The 16,628-nt window shown below is 57.0% G+C and overlaps 1 protein-coding gene across 1 annotated transcript; it reads right to left on the bottom strand.

Moving 5' to 3' along the window:
- Positions 1 to 2,799: 2,799 nt before the first annotated feature.
- EFNB1 (ephrin B1) lies at positions 2,800 to 15,727 on the bottom strand. Its single transcript, XM_059157728.1, has 5 exons — positions 14,805 to 15,727; positions 6,012 to 6,289; positions 5,124 to 5,216; positions 4,807 to 4,935; positions 2,800 to 4,645 (listed from the first exon to the last, which is right to left on the bottom strand). Exons 1-5 carry the CDS (start codon positions 14,930 to 14,932, stop codon positions 4,233 to 4,235), a joined length of 1,041 nt encoding a protein of 346 aa, XP_059013711.1. The 5' UTR covers positions 14,933 to 15,727; the 3' UTR covers positions 2,800 to 4,232.
- Positions 15,728 to 16,628: the final 901 nt, after the last annotated feature.

Genomic DNA, 16,628 nt, shown 5'->3' with positions numbered 1-16,628 from the left:
ACCATTGGAAACCGAACCCATAATTACTGTCTCCCCCATGCCCTTAAATTGTTTTCAGTTTGGGATCCGTGACCCCTGTCCTGGGTGGAGGTTGGTCTCCCCATCAGCAGCCTCCCAGAGGGGGATCCAACCTAACAAGCACCAGCTGGGGCTCCAGCCCCCCCAGATCTAATGGCCAGCTGTACAGGAGACCAGCAGCAGATGGGCAAGGAGGGTCCCCAGGCCGGCTGGGGCTGACTCAGCAGGGGTGTCAGTGGTGACTGTGACGTCCAGGCAAGGCTGGATTTCTGAAAGCGACTGATGCCATGTGGCCAAAGGGCTGCTTGTTTAGCTGGGGCAAACTAGGGTGGCCCCAGTGGGGCCCGGGTCTCTCCTTGAGTTCTTCAGCCCACACTCAGTCCCTGCCTAGAATGTGCCAGGCCATCCACATCCTCGGCAAGGCCTTCTATGAGCATAAAGTGGACCAGTGCAATAAATCACAGGAGCCCTGGTTTTCCAGCTCATGCGAGGCCTGTCCCTTCGAGGGAAACTGAGACCTGGTTAGCACCTGTCCAGCTTGCCTCATTGGTGATCTGGGTTCAGCCTGCAGAGGAAGCCAGGCAGCCCCACCCTCACCTGGAAAGCATCGTCTATCCCTGACTCACCAGGAGCTTGGCCCAGCTGGAACAGGAAGGAGAGCTGAGGGTGCGGCTAGTCTGGGCCCTACCACAGGAGGCTCACACCTCCAGCCTCCACCTAGCTCAGCTTGGTCTCTCTCTGACCCACACAGCTGGGAAGGGAAGGTGGGGGAGGGTTCCTGTTCTTCAAGGTCCCTAAGGAAGCAAGCTTGCTGGGTCTCACTCCAGACAGGGCAAGGGGCAAGGGGGTGGGGAGGAGAATTACCATCGAGGAACTTCTATTTGCTCACAGTGTAGAAAAGGCCTGGGCTCCAATCCCAGTGCTCTGGATCACTTGATGGTGCCCCTGGGCAAGTCACTGCATCTGATAGGGTCTCAATTTCCTCATCTCAGATAGGAGGCAAAGAATTCCCCACTGTCCACCCTCACGGGAAGGTTTTTGAGACTTGGTGACATAATGTGTGTAAGGTAAGTGTTTGAGACAAGTGGCAGGCGCGGGCCAGGTGAAGGACACTGCCACAAGGAGCTACTGAGCACCACTGTGTGGCCAGCACTGCTCAGGCACCGAGCCCAATCCAGCACCCGCCACAGCCCTCAGGCCAGAGCAAGTGGGAAGAGCCAGTCACAGATCTGGGCTGTTAGAGAGACGGCCCCACACTTTCCCCAGCTTTCTCCCACTGACTTGCCTTCACACCCCCACAGCTACTCCCAAGGGGCCCCCAGGAACTTGACCCCCCCACCGGCAGGGCAAGAGGGTAGCTGATAGCTGATAGTGGGGGACCACCCAAGGACATTGAGTTTCAGAAGTGCATGAAGGGCTCAATCAAGCCGGTCAGGCTCCACCCCAGTTAGAGACATCAACCTGTCCTGAAAACCAAGCCCTGGTTAAAGACCCCCGACCCAGGCTGGGGGCCCCACTCTGGGCAGGCAGTCAAGTAACAGAGGCCCCATCTGATCCAGGCACTTCCTTTGGTTAATGAGAAACCAAATAAACAGCCTCTGCCCCAGCTGGCTCCAGGAGCACCCCAGCCAGGCCCAGCCCTGCTCCAGCCCAGCCTCCCTTCCCTTCACCCTACAGGTCCCATAGCTCTCCTCCCCCTTCCTCTCCCTGTGCTTCCCACTTCCCTCATAGCTCTGCCTGTACCTTGGCTTGTTCTCTGAAGAGTTCCTGCTCTGGATCACTAACAAGCCCTCCCCTTCCTTCCTCCTTCTTCTTTCCTCTAGTGCCTTCTTATCCATTTCTAGCTACTGGGATCTCACTTGCCTCCTCTCCTGACATCTGCCTTGGCCAGCTCTACAGGGAGTTCCCCACCCCCAGACTGGAGCAGGAAGGCTCCAGGCCCTTGCCACTCTGCCTCTCTGTTGAGGGATTGGGGCCAGACCCTCCTGCACCCTCAGCCTGTGGGACACTGGGTGCTCACGGCTATTCATGGCTGCTTAGCTCTAGGGCTTTGCCTGCCAGCCAGAAGCCCCTGAGTATGCCACGGTGAGGACTCTGGGGTAGCCCACCTCTGAAGACAAGAGAAGAAGATTCTTCTGGCTAAGAAGTGAACTGGGTGGCCTGAAGCAACCCCAGTCCCCAGTGGGCCACAGCTGAGGCCCAACTCTTGTAAAGTTATTTCTATCTACCTTTAGGTATCTTGAGGCAGGACAGGGCCAGGCCTGCCAGCAGGTCCCAGATGTAGTTCCAGCCAAGTGGTGGCAGTGCCTGTGGACACACCCAGGTCCCCATGGGAACACCCCCTCCCCCATCAACTCTCTCTAGCAGAGCCTAATGACAGACTGGGCGGATGCTCATGGCCTGTGCCACGGAGGTGATGGGACAGACAGGGAGAAAGGGCTGCAGGCTCTAGCAGAACAAGAGGGCAGAGGAACTTGGGGTAGGGGGTGGGGGAAAATAGAATAGGCCTAGGTCACCTGAAACATCTTGTTCCACTAGGAAAGCCACCCTTTTCCCATACCTGCCCAGATTGTCAGTGATTTGGGCACAGGAAATCTTTCTCTCTCCTTCTCTCAATCTCTCTCTCTCTCTCTCTCTCACACACATACACACACACAAACACTAACATACTCACAGCTCATTCCCCAATATCATGACACCATTTTACACCCATTTCTCCATGTGGTTAATTTTTTTTTTTTTTTAGTTCTCATTTTTTTTCTAAGAAAAAAGCAACAAGAAAATAATTCAGAGTTTATACAAAACATCTTTACATTATTTCTTCCAAAAAGACTAGTATTTACACAAATGGCAACAGAAACAAAAACAAAAAACCCTTCCAACTGCCACCTGGAAGGGGCTGGCTGTTTCGCTCCCTTTCCCACCTGGCACTGGGGTGGGCAGCTGGCCAGGAGGCAGTATAGAGGTGGGTGGTGATAGGCCCAGCTCCTTCCATGGCCACTTGGGGAGCGCCTACAAAGCGCACTCCAGTGGCAGTCTGTTAGCAGCCGTGCTGGCAAGGAACCGGGGTCAAAGTGCACGGCATGCTGGCCCAGCCCTGGGCAGCCTCTTCCTCTTTCCAGGCCCTGGCCCAAGATTGGAGGGGCCAGGGGAAGCTGGGTTGAGGGGGACACCTGCCTGTGCTAGAGCCCAGGAAAGGAGCAGGCCACCTGGCTTTATACCCGCTTAGGTCTCTGCCCTGGGCCTCTGTTTCCCACTAGGCCAAAGGATGCCAAAGGTGAGAAGAGAACAGGACGGGGAGGGGGAGGGGGAACTCCCAGCTCTGCAGGGCAAATAGCCACCTGGGCACCTCACCTCCCTCCACCCCCATGAGGTCATTTGCCTGCAGCAGCTCTCCTGTTCCCCAGGCAACAGCCAATTAAGACGTTAATTACCGTGAGAGTGAGGGAGGCAGGAGATGCCCAGGAATCCCACAAGGAAGAGGTTTTTTTTTTTTTTTTTTTTGAGGGGGGTGGTGGAAGGGTGGCAGCCACTACCCCATTGCCAAGATCAGCTTTGTAGGAGGGTCAGGAGGGCATGGTGAGATGCTTTGCCCAATGGCACTCTCATCTTCCCTCCTGGGCAAGAATAGCTCTGGCCAAGCCACCCCTCCCCCAAACACCAAGGAGTTTATAAAAGAGATACCATCCTATGATTCCTGGCTGGCCATATCCTGCCCTTTTTCCCTTAAACTGGGCCGGGCCAGGCTCAGAAAGCCCAAGGAGGGGCTGGCTTTTACATTTTTCCATTTTTCTTTAAAAAACAGATGAAAATGAGTTGACAGCTAAAAAATGAACACAAAAACATTAAAAACAGTGATCATAGTGGACAAACAGTCCTGGGAAAGAGGGGAAGGGGGAAGGGGGGCAGAGCCGGGGGGACATCTTCCTGCCTGCTGTCCATCAGCGTCCAACCCTGCCCCCCAAGAAGGGGCGCCCCTGCAGAGCCCAGAGGCCTGGCCAGAGGGGGAAGGCACAAGAGCGTGGGGGCTGGGGGCACAAGCACCCCCCTCCGAAGCCCAGGGGACAGGGCAAAAGGGGGATTATAAAAGCCAAGAAACTACAAAACTAAATACAAAGGTGGGCACAGCTGGTCAGGGGAGGGAGTGTGGGGGATAAAGGAGAGATGCAGTCCTGGCCGACTGTCTCTTGGGGACCCGAGGCTGCGCTGGGCCCTCAGACCTTGTAGTAGATGTTCGCTGGGCTCTGGGGTGGCATCTCCTGGACGATGTAGACAGGGTGCCCGTAGTCCCCACTCACCTTCTCGTAGTGGGGGCAGTAGTTGTTCTCTGTAGTCCGTAAGGGGATGATGATGTCGCTGGGCTCGGTGCCCGCCGTGCCACTGCCCCCCTTGGGACTGGCCAGGGTACTGAGGGAGAGGGCGGGCGCCCGCTGCTGGGTGTGCTTCCGGTGCCGTTTGCGCAGCTTGAGTAACAGAACTGTCAGGAAAATGATGATGAGCAGGAAGATGACACAGCCAGCGCCAACGGCTGCGAACAATGCCACCTTGGAGTTGAAGAAGCTGTCGGGGTCCCCACTGCCACCTCCGCTTGCCCCAGGGCTGCTTTTCTCTTCCTGGTTCACAGTCTCTGAGGAAGGAGGAGGGAGGGGAGACATGGTTGGCCATGGGTCCCAGGGACACACTGCCCATTCCTGGCTGGGCCCCGTCCTGCCTTGCTTCAGAGACAGGGCCTGAAAGGGTGGCCAGGCAATGGCTTCTGCCCTTTTGGGAGACACCCACAGCACTCACCATGCTTGCCGTCAGAGTCACCCAGGGAACCCCGGCCGCTGGGGGCCTGCGTGGCCATTTTGATAGTGTTGTCTGCCTCCTTGCTGGGCCGGCTGGTGGTCAGCTGCTCAGGCGTCACAGCATTGGGGTCTGGGGGTGGGGAGAGGACGGGTGAGCCAGGGACCTCAGTCATCTAGCACAAGCCAACAGTGACCTATAAGTCAGACCTCAGATACTCTGACCCCATTGCCCCTCCCCTACTCCCAAAAGCACGCATACCAAGCCAGGGACATCTGTTGCAAAGGCTCAACTGGGGAGCCCTCACACCGGGCACTCACCTTGCCCAACCTTCATGACGATCTTCATGGTGCGTGTACGGCACACGCCTCCCTCCCGGTTTTCCAGGCCCTCCAGGCTCCCATTGGATGTAGCTGTAGCAAGAAGCCAGAGAAGTCAGCAGGAGAGAAAGGTCTGCCTACACTACCTAGAAATCCTAGTGCTGTCTTATCCCATAAGAACAGAACTGGGAGTTGCGGGCGGTGGCAAGCAGCTCCCACCTACCTGCGAACCTTTCTGCCTGTCTCCCTTGCACTGAGAACAGAGTAGCCAGCCCCAGACCCAGCCCACATCAGAGACTAGCGCTTCCCCCAAGGATGCTACTCCTTGATCATGACCAGGCCTTAGCCCTTCTTTCTCAGTGGACACTAAGGCATCTTCTCTTTGAGCCATGTTGCTCAGAGGAAAAACAATCAGAACCAGAATATGGGTGAGGCTCCTGCACAGACTGGAAGGAACCCAGTCAGGTGAACTGGGCTGGAGTCCCAATACTGTCCCTAACTCCCCGAGTGACATGGGGCAAGAAGCTCCTTCACATCTTAGGGCCAATTTCTCATGAAGAGAAAGGCCCAACCGCCAGCTGATCCCAAAGAGTTCTGCCAACTCTGCCATTCCTGAGATTAGACCTTAGGCAGGCCAAGAAAATGAGGACTTCAGGTGGGCACCACAAATTGGGAGTCTTCCCCCACCCAACTTCTAGAGCAAAGGGGACTGACAGCCACCCTCTTGGTGAATTTTAGGGCCAGAAATCCCAGGCCGGGTTGGAAGGAGAGCACACCGGTCTTCAGAGGGATCCAGACCAAGACAGGCCATGTGCTAGCTTACTGTACTACTTAGAAACTTCTGCAGCTACCACATACGAGAGAACCCTATGATGGGAAGGGACTCACAGGTAATGTAGTAATCATGGTGCTTCTTGAACTCCAGGCCCATGTAGTTGGGGCTGAACTCCTGGAACTTAATGGTGAAGCGGATCTCCTGCTCTGGCCGATTGCAGGTGACCAGCACATTGGGGTCAAGCACAGTGCTGCAAGCAGCCGCCTGCTCCGGTCGCACCAGGTACAGCTTATAGTACTCGTAGGGCCGCCCTGCTTCCGCTCGGGGGCAGATGATGTCCAGCTTGTCTCCAATCTTTGGGTAGATCACCAGGCCCTTCCCACTCAGGAACCTGCCCAGAAGGGAAGACAGTCAGCCTCAGGGTCGGGGGTCCGGGGCCTTCCCCTGAACTGGGGGCGCACACCATGAGAACCAGGCTGAGCCTGCTAGGTGGAGATGGGAAGGAGAGGTATCTCGTCCTTCTACCATCCTCAGGCTGGGGTGAGGAGAGACGATCACACTGCCAGCAGGGTGTGGAAGGGGTGGCCCATAGGCAAGGCTGCCAGGCTTTGACTGCTCGGCAGGGTGGGGCACGGCCTACCTGGGGGAGCCTTTTGTCCTAATGTGGCATTTCCGCAGGGGGCTGACATGGCCAAAGGTGTCAGACTTGGGCTGCTTGGAGGTGGTAGCCCTGTTCTCCTCCTTCCCCCGTCACACTTACATCCCTTCAGAGCCACTGCTACCATCTCCCCAGCACATGTGTGCATGCACGCGCGTGTGTGTGTGTGTATGTGTGCATCTGCACACACACAAACATACAATGAGCCCACACATGCCTTAGCCACCACCCCTGTGACTCCCAAACTACAACTGGGGGAGCTCAACCTGTCTGAGACCCAAGCCTTCTCTCCCATCCTTGCTAATCTTGGGCCTGATAGTGAGAGAGGAATAGGCATTGCTTGGAACCAAGGAGTAATGGGTAGTCTCTGGCGAGGTGAGACTCTACACAGCATTCCCCACTCCCTACAGGCCAGTGTCTTAGAGGGGGGACCCATCTAACCCCCATAGCATGAGGACCTGAGTCCCCAAACTTGACTAGTCTCAATCCTAAAAAAGAGCAGACGGAGGGGAGAAATGGCCCAAACACCGACAACAGATCATGTAAGAGATGGTCCCAGGAACCTCACACATCTGTGTTCTAATACCCCCACCTCCACATCTGCCCCTGTTATAGACCCTGAGGGAGCAGGCCAAATGCCTTCTGAGCCAGGTTCATCTTCTAATTTTGAAGGCTGGGATCAGGGAGTAGCAGAGGGAGGGCAACTGCCCAAGCCCATCTACCCCTATCACTCTGTCCTTACGTAAGCTTATAGTCAAACCATGGTGCTATCTTGGCCATTTCTGAGCCTGGGCAGGCTGGAGCTGGGAGCAAGGCAATAGCATGGAGGAAGGAGAAAGTAGACAGACTTTGGAACCAGACAGACATGGCCCTTCCTAGCTCTGCGACCTTGAATGAGCTGTATGATCTCACAGAGTTTCAGCTTCTTCACTTATAAACTAGCAGTGGTAAGAGCCCTATCCATCACCCCTGCCCCAGGATTGTGGAGTGGGTACAGTGGTGCATGCAGAGTGCCTAGCACATAGTAGGTACTCAACATGTTTGACTCCTGCTTAGAAACAGTCTAGTCTGCCACGAGGCAAGATACCAACAGCAAATGCCTATGACACCAGTCTTGGGTTTTTTTTGGGGGGGGGGGCGGGGGCTGGCTGGGAAGAGAAGCTACGACCCCATCCTTGAGGATTTTTCTGACTGCTGTGGGTCAGAAAAGTAAAAAGGATCCATGCTTTAGCAACAGACAGTACCAGGCTATCTGTAGGTTATGTGGGAGGATGGTGGCTCAAACCGCAAGGGCTGGAAGCAGCGAGAGGAAGGAGACAATTCATCTGATAGGAGATGGTTCCTCAGAAGGAGCAGAATGCAAGTGGGTCCTGGCGGGGCGGGGGTGGGGTGGGGAGGGAGGAAGAAAATAAGAAGTTAACACAGAGCAAGAATGGACAGGAGTGGCAAGAACACAAACCCCAGGCCAGTGGCTGGTCCCACAATTGGTAGAGAGAAGCAGAAGAGGGGGTGGAAAAGCTCAGCTGGGGCGAGTCTGAAAGGCCTCAAGTGTCACAACAAGCATCCCACTGGGGACAGACCTTCTAGCAAGGACAATGGAGGGTTGAAAGTAGCACTTCAAGGGAACAGAGCTGACAGCAGGAGAGCATGGCTCCTCTTCCTGGGGGCTTGTTGCTCACTGGGGACCACAAGGTACGAGGGCCTGCCCGGGAGCTCAGGGCCCTCACTCAAAGGAGGCAAATGATACACAAGGAGGTGAGTCTAGACCAAGCAGATGAAGAAAGGCAGTCCTCCTTCTGTGTTAAACGAGGCTTTGACAAGCTGAGACCTGCCATCTTCCTCTACAGGAGGGTAAAAACCACAACAAGAAGGTCTTTCCCTTAGTACCTAGATTCTAGAGGGCCAAAAAGGAGGCAGGCATGGGAGGAAGGCCCCTATAAACACTGAAGAGGGAACAGCCTCACCCCAGGCCCCCATAATTCCCAAGGCCATTTTCATTTCCCCAGCCTCACACTGATAGCTGGATTCAATGACTTCTAACTTCTTAGAACCAGTGGAAACTTTGAGACCTACTGAGTCCAGGTCCCTCATATGAGGGATGGTGTGATCAGTTGAAAATTCCTATGTAAGAGAGGTGCTCCAAGCTGACTGGAGGACGCTACCCTCTGCCGGGACATTAAGTCCTGGGGCTCTAAGAAGACCTAAAGCCTTGGCTGATTCCTCAGAGCTGCGCTTCAACAAGACCTTCCATGGAGGTGATGGCAGGTGCACAGAGGGCATGCGAAGGGATATAGGTCATCTCACCTCTCGTGCCACTTGGCCCTTGCTTCCTCACCGGGGGCTTAGCTGTTCTAAGCACATCTATGGCCGCTCAGGGTCTGGAGCTCCGGATCTGAAACACAGGGCTTCCAGCTACTGGGGGCTCTACCTTGAATCCAGAGCCATCGAGGAAACAGATGTCTATACAGTGGATGGAGGAGGGGGTAGAAAAAAGAACTATGGCCCCTAACACCGCTCAGACTCTCTTCAACCTCAGCAAAAGACTTCATGAATATTCATCAGTTCATTTGCATAGCAGCTGGCAGAGGGAAACTCACCTTCCCCTAAAGTGCAGAAGGAAGAGGAGCCTGATGAGACCTGCCTTCCCTGACCCTGATCCCCTATAATGGTGCCTCCACAGCATCTTCTCAAACATCAGAACTGCTTCTTGGCCTACGAGAAGCCCAGGAAAATGGCAAGGGGACATAAGGGGCAGGTGTGTAGCCAGCAAGAGTGAAGCCTACAACATTAGTCATAAACACTAGTCATACTATTCAGGTGGGGGTGGGGGGGACCCTGCAGGTCTCCCCTCATACATGTCAGGTTAGGAGTAGGGGCAAGAGCGGAGGACAAAGAGATTGTCCCCAAGTTAAACTCTTTATCCCCCACTTTTCAAAAACTATTATCAGGCCAAGCTTTCTTGCCTGGGGCCACCCCCAGACAAAGCCCTTTTCTGGAAAATAAGGGGATTGACAAGGCCCAGCAGGAAGCCCAAAGCAGGTCGCCATGGTAACCCCTGAGGCCTTCCCTTCTCAGCTTCTGATAGCCCCAGGACCCCAGTGAGCCACCCCAGGGAGGAAAAGGACTTGGGGGAGGCTGTTGGAGCATTCCAGCTCCTTCTTATGGCCTACCTCTTCCCTTCCACCCTAGCCCAAGTCTCTCCCTCAGCCTTTCTGCTGAGAAGTGTTGCCATGACTGCTAGTTACAAATCCTGGGAGGCGAGAAGACTGAAGGGTCTGGGGCAGTATCCTGGTCAGAGGCTAACTGCCCTCTTGCTTCCTTCGTTCCGCTGAGCCCCTCTCTGTCCAAACACAAACAATCTGCAGTGGGGGCAGCTTGCAGCTATGGGGGTCATGCCCAGAAATGTGCCCATGTTCCACCAGGCTCATGCTTTCCTTCCCTCAGGCTCTAGAAACTTGTGGTCAAAGAGTGGCCGAAGGGAGAGCCTGGTCCCAGGACGCACCAGTCCAAGTTTGGTAGTAGACTCCAGCCACTGCCTTGATGCGGAGACCCCGGCGGCACTGTGCCTGTACCCACAGAGTGGTAGGACAAGTGGAGGACAGACCCCAAGCCAAAGCTCAAGTCTGCTCCCATCCCAGCAAGGGTGGGGAGCCCCCAAATTAAAGGCTCCTCTTTCATTCCTCCAGCTCCACCCAGCCCCCGAGGCAGCAGGAGCAGGCCTGGCGTGTCCCAGCAGTGCCCGCCCAGGCGTGGGTGGGCAGGAACAGCAGCTGGGTCCTGGCACACACACACACACACACACACACACACACACACACACCGTTGGAGACAGAGAAGCCAGGAGAATCCCAGAGGAAGTCACCCTCCCCACCTACACTGAACTCTGCCCTCCCTCGGCCCTCCCAGGCTCATACTTGGGTCCAATGGAGGGGGCCTCACACCCCTTTCCTTGTTGTCTGCTTTTTGTGGGATCCTTGAGAGGAAGTGAGGCTCCTGGCCCAGAGAGGAACCCAAGGTACCACTCTGAGCTTAGGAGGGAGAGTGCCAGGCAGGAGCTGACCGCCCCGAGTTCAGGTGACTGGAGCAGGCTGCCCTCAGAGGCAAACCTAACCAAATCGAAGAAGGAAGCCAGGGCACTGCTCGTCCCACACAGGCAGGGCCTGAGTCACAAGGACAGATGCACGCACACCTGTGAGGTAAAGAGGGGAACCCAAGGGCAGGGAGCCGGCTCCTCTTTCCAAACCCCACCTTGAATTCCTCTCTCTCCTAGATCCTGAGGGAGCAGGATGGCATGGAAAGAATGGCATACGGCAAGCTCTGTCCCCTGTGAGCTGAGTCTAGACAAGTCACTTCCTTCTTCCAGGCACAGGCCTTCTCATCTGGAAACAGACGGCAGGGGGCAGGGGGCAATTCCTACTCCCCAGGGCTCATGGGAACCACCAACGAACTCACATAGGAGGATGCTTTGTAAGTAAGTAGCAAGGTGCTGCCTGACTGTTAAGCTGGCCTGCCAAACACAATACCATTTAGAAGAAGCTAAAGGAGCTTCCACTCCTGGCTGCTGGCACCCCCGCCCCAAAATGCCCACTATGAAAACACACACAGGAGGGGCTGCTATTCCAGGGCCAGGAATCCAGGATGTGGCTGGTGAGCAACGCCCCCCACCTCAACTTGCCTAATAATCACAGAGTGGACCCTCCCCCAAACCTGGTGTTTTCATGGCAACAAGCAGCCTCCCGGTTGGCCCATCCCTTCCACAGTCCCAACCCCAGAAAACAGTAGTGTCCAGGGCCTGTCCATTCCCATCCACCTGAGCTGATGAGGCAGCGGAGAACCTGAGGGGAGACAGGGAACCCTCCATTTAGCCCCCACCCCAGCCTCACAGGCCCTTCTTGCTTTTGCCCAACTGCCTGGGGTGGGGGTGGGGAGGGAGGGGAACAGGAAACTTTAGGAGCTGCTGGGTTCCCATCACTCTCAAGCCCCCACCTGTGGCCAATCAGCCAGAGTAGAAGAGGTCAGGTCTCTAGCTGCCCCGGAAAGGGGCCCCTGAGCTGGCCTCCCCAGGACTGTGAGCTGGAACAGCTGTGAGGGGGCTGGGACCAACATTTTGGCTCCTAGCAGGCAAGCCTAGGTTGGGGTCTGCAGCTGCCCCCACCCATGCTGGCTGGAGTCAAGGGTCCTGGACACCAAGCTGAACCCCCCACCCCCACCTCCTTATAGGGAAGGTGTAATGTGATCTCAGGCACATTCCCACTCCCTGGAGGTGGGGGAACCTGAGTTGGGGGCAGGAAGGGGTCAGAATGGGACAGAGAGACTGAACTGCAGCAGCTGGACTTGGCTGAGGACTCAAGTGTGAGGCCTGCCGGCTGCCCCAAGCTCTCTGGGGAAGAGGCTAGGGGGAGGGGGCCACTCTGGGACCTTCCATCACAGCCCCCACCCCAACCAAGCACATGCATACCCTCTGGTTTCTCCCAACCTGTAGTGGGACTAAACCTACCACCCACCCCCCATGCTCATCAGGCAAATCTGACAAGAGGGGCAAAGGAGAGGCAGAAGCCCTCACCACCCAGAGACTTTCACGCTGAAAGACCCCAGCACCAATTCTGGGAAAGAGCCTGGAAGTCTTAAGTCAGCGCTTCCTGCTCCCCTCTCAGTCAGGGCGGGGGCTGCATGCACCCTGGAACCTGGAAACATACCCCCAGCCCCACCACTTCTTTATTTTGATTTCTTTTCCCCAAGAAGGAAGCAATTAAGCAAGGTTTATAGGCACTGGGAGATTTGAGTGTGTGTGTGGGGGGGTGCCAGCTCCTGACAAGGCTGAGGAAAGAGACCAAAAGCACGGAGGAAGAGGGGAGGGAAGAGAGAAAATGAGCCTGTGAGGGAGAGCACGGGCATGTGCGAGAAACAAAAGGACTTGAGAAAAAGAGGCAGAGAGTGACTAAGAGTGAGAGGGAGTGTGAGAAAGAGGGAGAGCAGGGTGAGCCTCACTGGAGAGGGGAGGTGAGTGAGGCTCATAGAGGGTGTGAGAGGGTGAACCAATAGAGACCTGAGAGGGAGAACTCGTGCAGGAGGCAAAGAGGGAGAGACAGACAGAGACAGACTGTTTATTTGAAAGGCTGTGGCAGCCTGAGGGTTGGGTGCGGTGGCAGAAGCAGCCCCTGGAGCTCTTGTGGAGCTGAGGGCAGTGCCCCCCTCCTGTCCTCCTGCCCAGCCCCCCATGCACCAACACACACAGACCCCCGGGCCTGGATGGAACTGGGGGGCATGCAGAGGCACCAGCATCAGTCCCCCACCATTCTTGGGATCTGCTCAATTACAGGACAGAATTTGTGCGGGTCCTACGTAGTCCTACTGAGTCCTCACCCTGCACCCAGATGCCTGCCCTCAGCCTGAAGTGGATGGTGGGGTGGGTGGAACTCAAAAACCTGGAAACTGGTCCACAGCACTAAAGGCTCAAAACACAAAAAGGGAGAAGCTCAGAGAGATGTTTCTCCCAGCCCCCCCCTCCAACTCTGCAGGAGGGCTCCTTTCCAGCTGCAGAGCTGCCTGCTATCACTGGTTAGAGACCCGAGAGAGCAATTAGGTCACTCCCATGAGCCCCTATAATGGGCTACCCCAGGCGGATTTCAGCTATCCTGACTGGAGAGAGAGCATTTCCAGCCTCCACCTCCCCTGTAAGCAGGGGGTGGGGGGAAACTGGGCTCTTCACAACCCTTTCCCTTGAGCTAAACAGCTCAGGGCCCCCAGACTATCTTAACTCCCTGCTGTTAGGAGAGCGCTGCACCCAGTCTGGCTCCTGGGTGGGGAAGAAATTCTTGTCAATCCCTTTGCTTGTACCTTGTTTCCTTTCCGGAACCCTCTACACTGACCTTGTTTTAGCCATCCCACAAACTGGTAAATAGGACCCTACCTTAACCCAAGAATAGAACTAGAGAAGCGGCCTTCTCCCACTCCAGGGCTGAGAGAGCCACTGTCCCTGGAATGTAAGAGGCCAAGGCAGGCAGGAGCCCGGGAAGTTAGCCGGGGAGCCCAGAAGAGTGGAAAGAGATTACAGATACAAAAATCAGAGAGCACAGAGGGCAGGCCAAAGCCCCCCAGTTTCCTACTAAGTAGGGGTATCTGCACATTACCAGGACCTCCACAAAACAGGAAGAGCAATCTTGACGCTGGATTCCAACCCCAGTTCTGAATGCCAAAAGAGTAAAAGGTCCAGAGGTCACTACATAGCCCCAGACTCTTCACTAACAGCCCAGAAACCACTGAGCCACCGCCCTAAAAGGTGTGTGTGTTGTTTGGGGGTGGGGGGATTGTGAAGGGGAAGGAAGAGGAAGAAAAGAAAGGATCTCCTCTACATAGCTACATCCCCAACCCCTTGGGAAAAGCTAAGCATAGCTTCCCAATCTGAGGGACATGGCGGGGGGGGGGGCACCGGGACCCGCCTGGCCAGGGATCCTTCCATCCCACCCTCCCTCCCTCGCCAACTCCGACGCCACTCTGCCTGGGCTGGCCCTCGAAGCTCTGCCGCTGGCTCCACTGGTCCCCCGACGGGCGCTGGATTGAACTCCCCTCCCCAACAAATCCCTCTCCCACTCCGCCCCTCTCCACCAGCCGCCTTTGTGAGCCTGGGAGCGGCGCCCGCCCTTCCATGGCCCCCATAGGGAGAAAAGAAGGGCCAGAAGAGAGGGCAAAGCGAAAAGCTAGGGAAGCAAAGAGAGAAGAAAGAGAAATGGAAATGGGAGAAGCCCGAATGGGGATACAGGCGCAGCCACCCGCCCCACGCGCGGAGTCCCGAGCCGTGGTCCCTTCACAGCCAAACAAACGAGAAACCTGTGTTCCGACCTCGTCCCCCACCCAGGTCAAGCTCGCCCCTAAAGCGGCTCTCGGAGAAAACCGCCACGTTCCCAGGAGCCCCACAGGGGAATACGTTCTCTCCCCCACCCAGCTCTCGGGTGCGCCCTCGAGCGCCCAGACTCCCAGCTCCGCCAGGCGCGGCAATCCCGACTTGATCCAGGACGTGCGAAGGAGAGAGCGCGGAAGCCAAGGGGTCACAACCCAGCCGAGCGCCCCCCACCCCACTCCGCCGCACCCTGCCCCACCCGCCCGCAGGAAAACACACTCGAAAACGCCAGAGACAAAATGGGGCGCCGCTCCTCCTCGAAACACCTCCCCACACGCACTCGGGGGCGCGTGGCCTCACCCTGCAGGAGTGCCTCCCACCCCTAGGGATCTGAGCCAATAAGTTACTCACTTGGGGTTGAGGGAGCTCCAGGACACGGGCTCCAGGTTCTTGGCCAGCGGCGTGGCGAGCCGGCACAGTGCCAACACGACCATCGCCACAAGCCACTTGCCAAGCCAACGCTGCCCAGGCCGGGCCATCTTCCCAGGAGCAGGCTGCACTTGGGATCCCCTGGCGCCTCCTCAGCAAACTGGCCTCGCCTTCCCGTGCTGCGCTGCGCTCTGAACCGCTCAGGCGCCCATCCTCCGCAGTCACCGGCCTTGAAGTGCTCCCCTCCCGCCGGCTTCGGCGTCGCTCTTCTCCGGCCGGCGGGCCAGGCGGACTCACTGGGCAGCCGTCCCCAGCCCGGGCATGGGCCGCGGCCTCCGAGGTCTTGCTCCTCTGGTCTCTCCGCCGCACGAGGCGCGACGGGGGCTCTGCGCCCCCGGTGATCCGGCCCGATTCCGCTGGGCTCCCCGAGACTGTTCGGGTCTGCGCGCCCTTTCCCTGACTGGGTCTCCCCACTGAGGACTCGGTGGCCGCACCGACGCCTCGACTGTCCCGGGATCGACGGCCCTTGGAAGAAGTGGGAGTCTCCCCACAATGCGAGCTCAGTCCGGGGGCTCCCGGCTGGGTCGCCCTGGCACGGTCTCCGTTCCTCCAGGCCACACTGGGACTCTGGGCTGCGCGCCCCACCGACAGCTTCTACTTCAGCGGGGGCCCCGTTCAGTGTACTCAGAAGAGCGGGAAGACGCAGCGGACCGAGATAGTCCCATCGATTTGCGCTTCTGAAGCTTCGGCCGGGTCGCTCCGCAGCCCCGTCGCCGAGTCCTAGCTCCCCGGCGATTGCACCCGAAGGTCTTCGGCCAGTGCGACTCTCACACGCCTCCCACTGCTGTCCAGCGCGCATAGACTCCCCCGGCTGCCGCGGAGCTGTCTTCTCCCCTGCTCAGGCGAACGCAAGGCCGACCCTACTCCTCTTAGCCAATAGGAAGCTCCGTCTCGGGGTCCTTGTCTCCTGTCACGCCCCTAGAACAGGAAGGGGGCGGGGCTCCTGGGAGCTCTTAAGGACGCCGTGCTCACGATGGCACCAATTTGAGAGTGCGGGTCTTGTGGTTAGGGCTTGGTCCGGTTTAGTCCCGTTCCCAGAGCGCTCGGCGGGTGGAAGTTAGCGTTCCTCTAGGGCTGTCGGCCTGCTCTCCTCTCGCGCGCCTAGTCGACACTCCGGCCCACTGAACCAGATAGGCCCTGTCGCAAGTATCCCGGGAACGTACTTCCATTCTCTTTATACAGGAACCCTGAAGTCCTGCTCTGTGCCCACCTCTGTGACAAAAGTACCCTGGTTGCTCCCCGTCCCATGTCCCATCTCACTTAGGGCTCTGGTGGGCCTTCCTCCTTCTTACCTCACAATGCAGTGTCTGCTTGCACTTGGACCTGGAGTCCTAAACACACAGATCCGATGGGTGATGGAGACTCAAAAGAGATCAAGTACCAGATGGAGGTGGGTGGGAGGTGCCCCTGGGGACCAGGTCTTTGGAATCTCAGCCTCAGGGGAGAGCTTTGTGGGACCTGGGAGCCCAAACTTAGAGTCTTGTCCTGTCTGAAGGGGCAGGCAAGACCCCGGAACAGGCCAGCGGGAATAAAGACTTTTATCTTTCTTCGATAAAGAAAGACACCTCCTGGGCAAAGAGGAAAGTGTGCAGGCAGACGCCTTTTGAAAAAGCAAAAGCGAGCGTCCTGGCCCCAAGACGCCAGACTCTAGGCCCTCCCGGCCTCACCATCTGGGTCTTTGTCTCCCAGCCCTGGCCCATTCTCCCCGCCCCTCCTCGCTTCCTTGCCTATAACTTTGGCTCCATC

This window comes from Mustela lutreola, chromosome X, assembly GCF_030435805.1.
Source record: "Mustela lutreola isolate mMusLut2 chromosome X, mMusLut2.pri, whole genome shotgun sequence".
Classification (NCBI taxonomy): Eukaryota; Metazoa; Chordata; class Mammalia; order Carnivora; family Mustelidae; genus Mustela; species Mustela lutreola.
The sequence above is the reverse complement of the archived record's forward strand: the minus strand, read 5'-3'. Positions and strand labels throughout refer to the sequence as shown.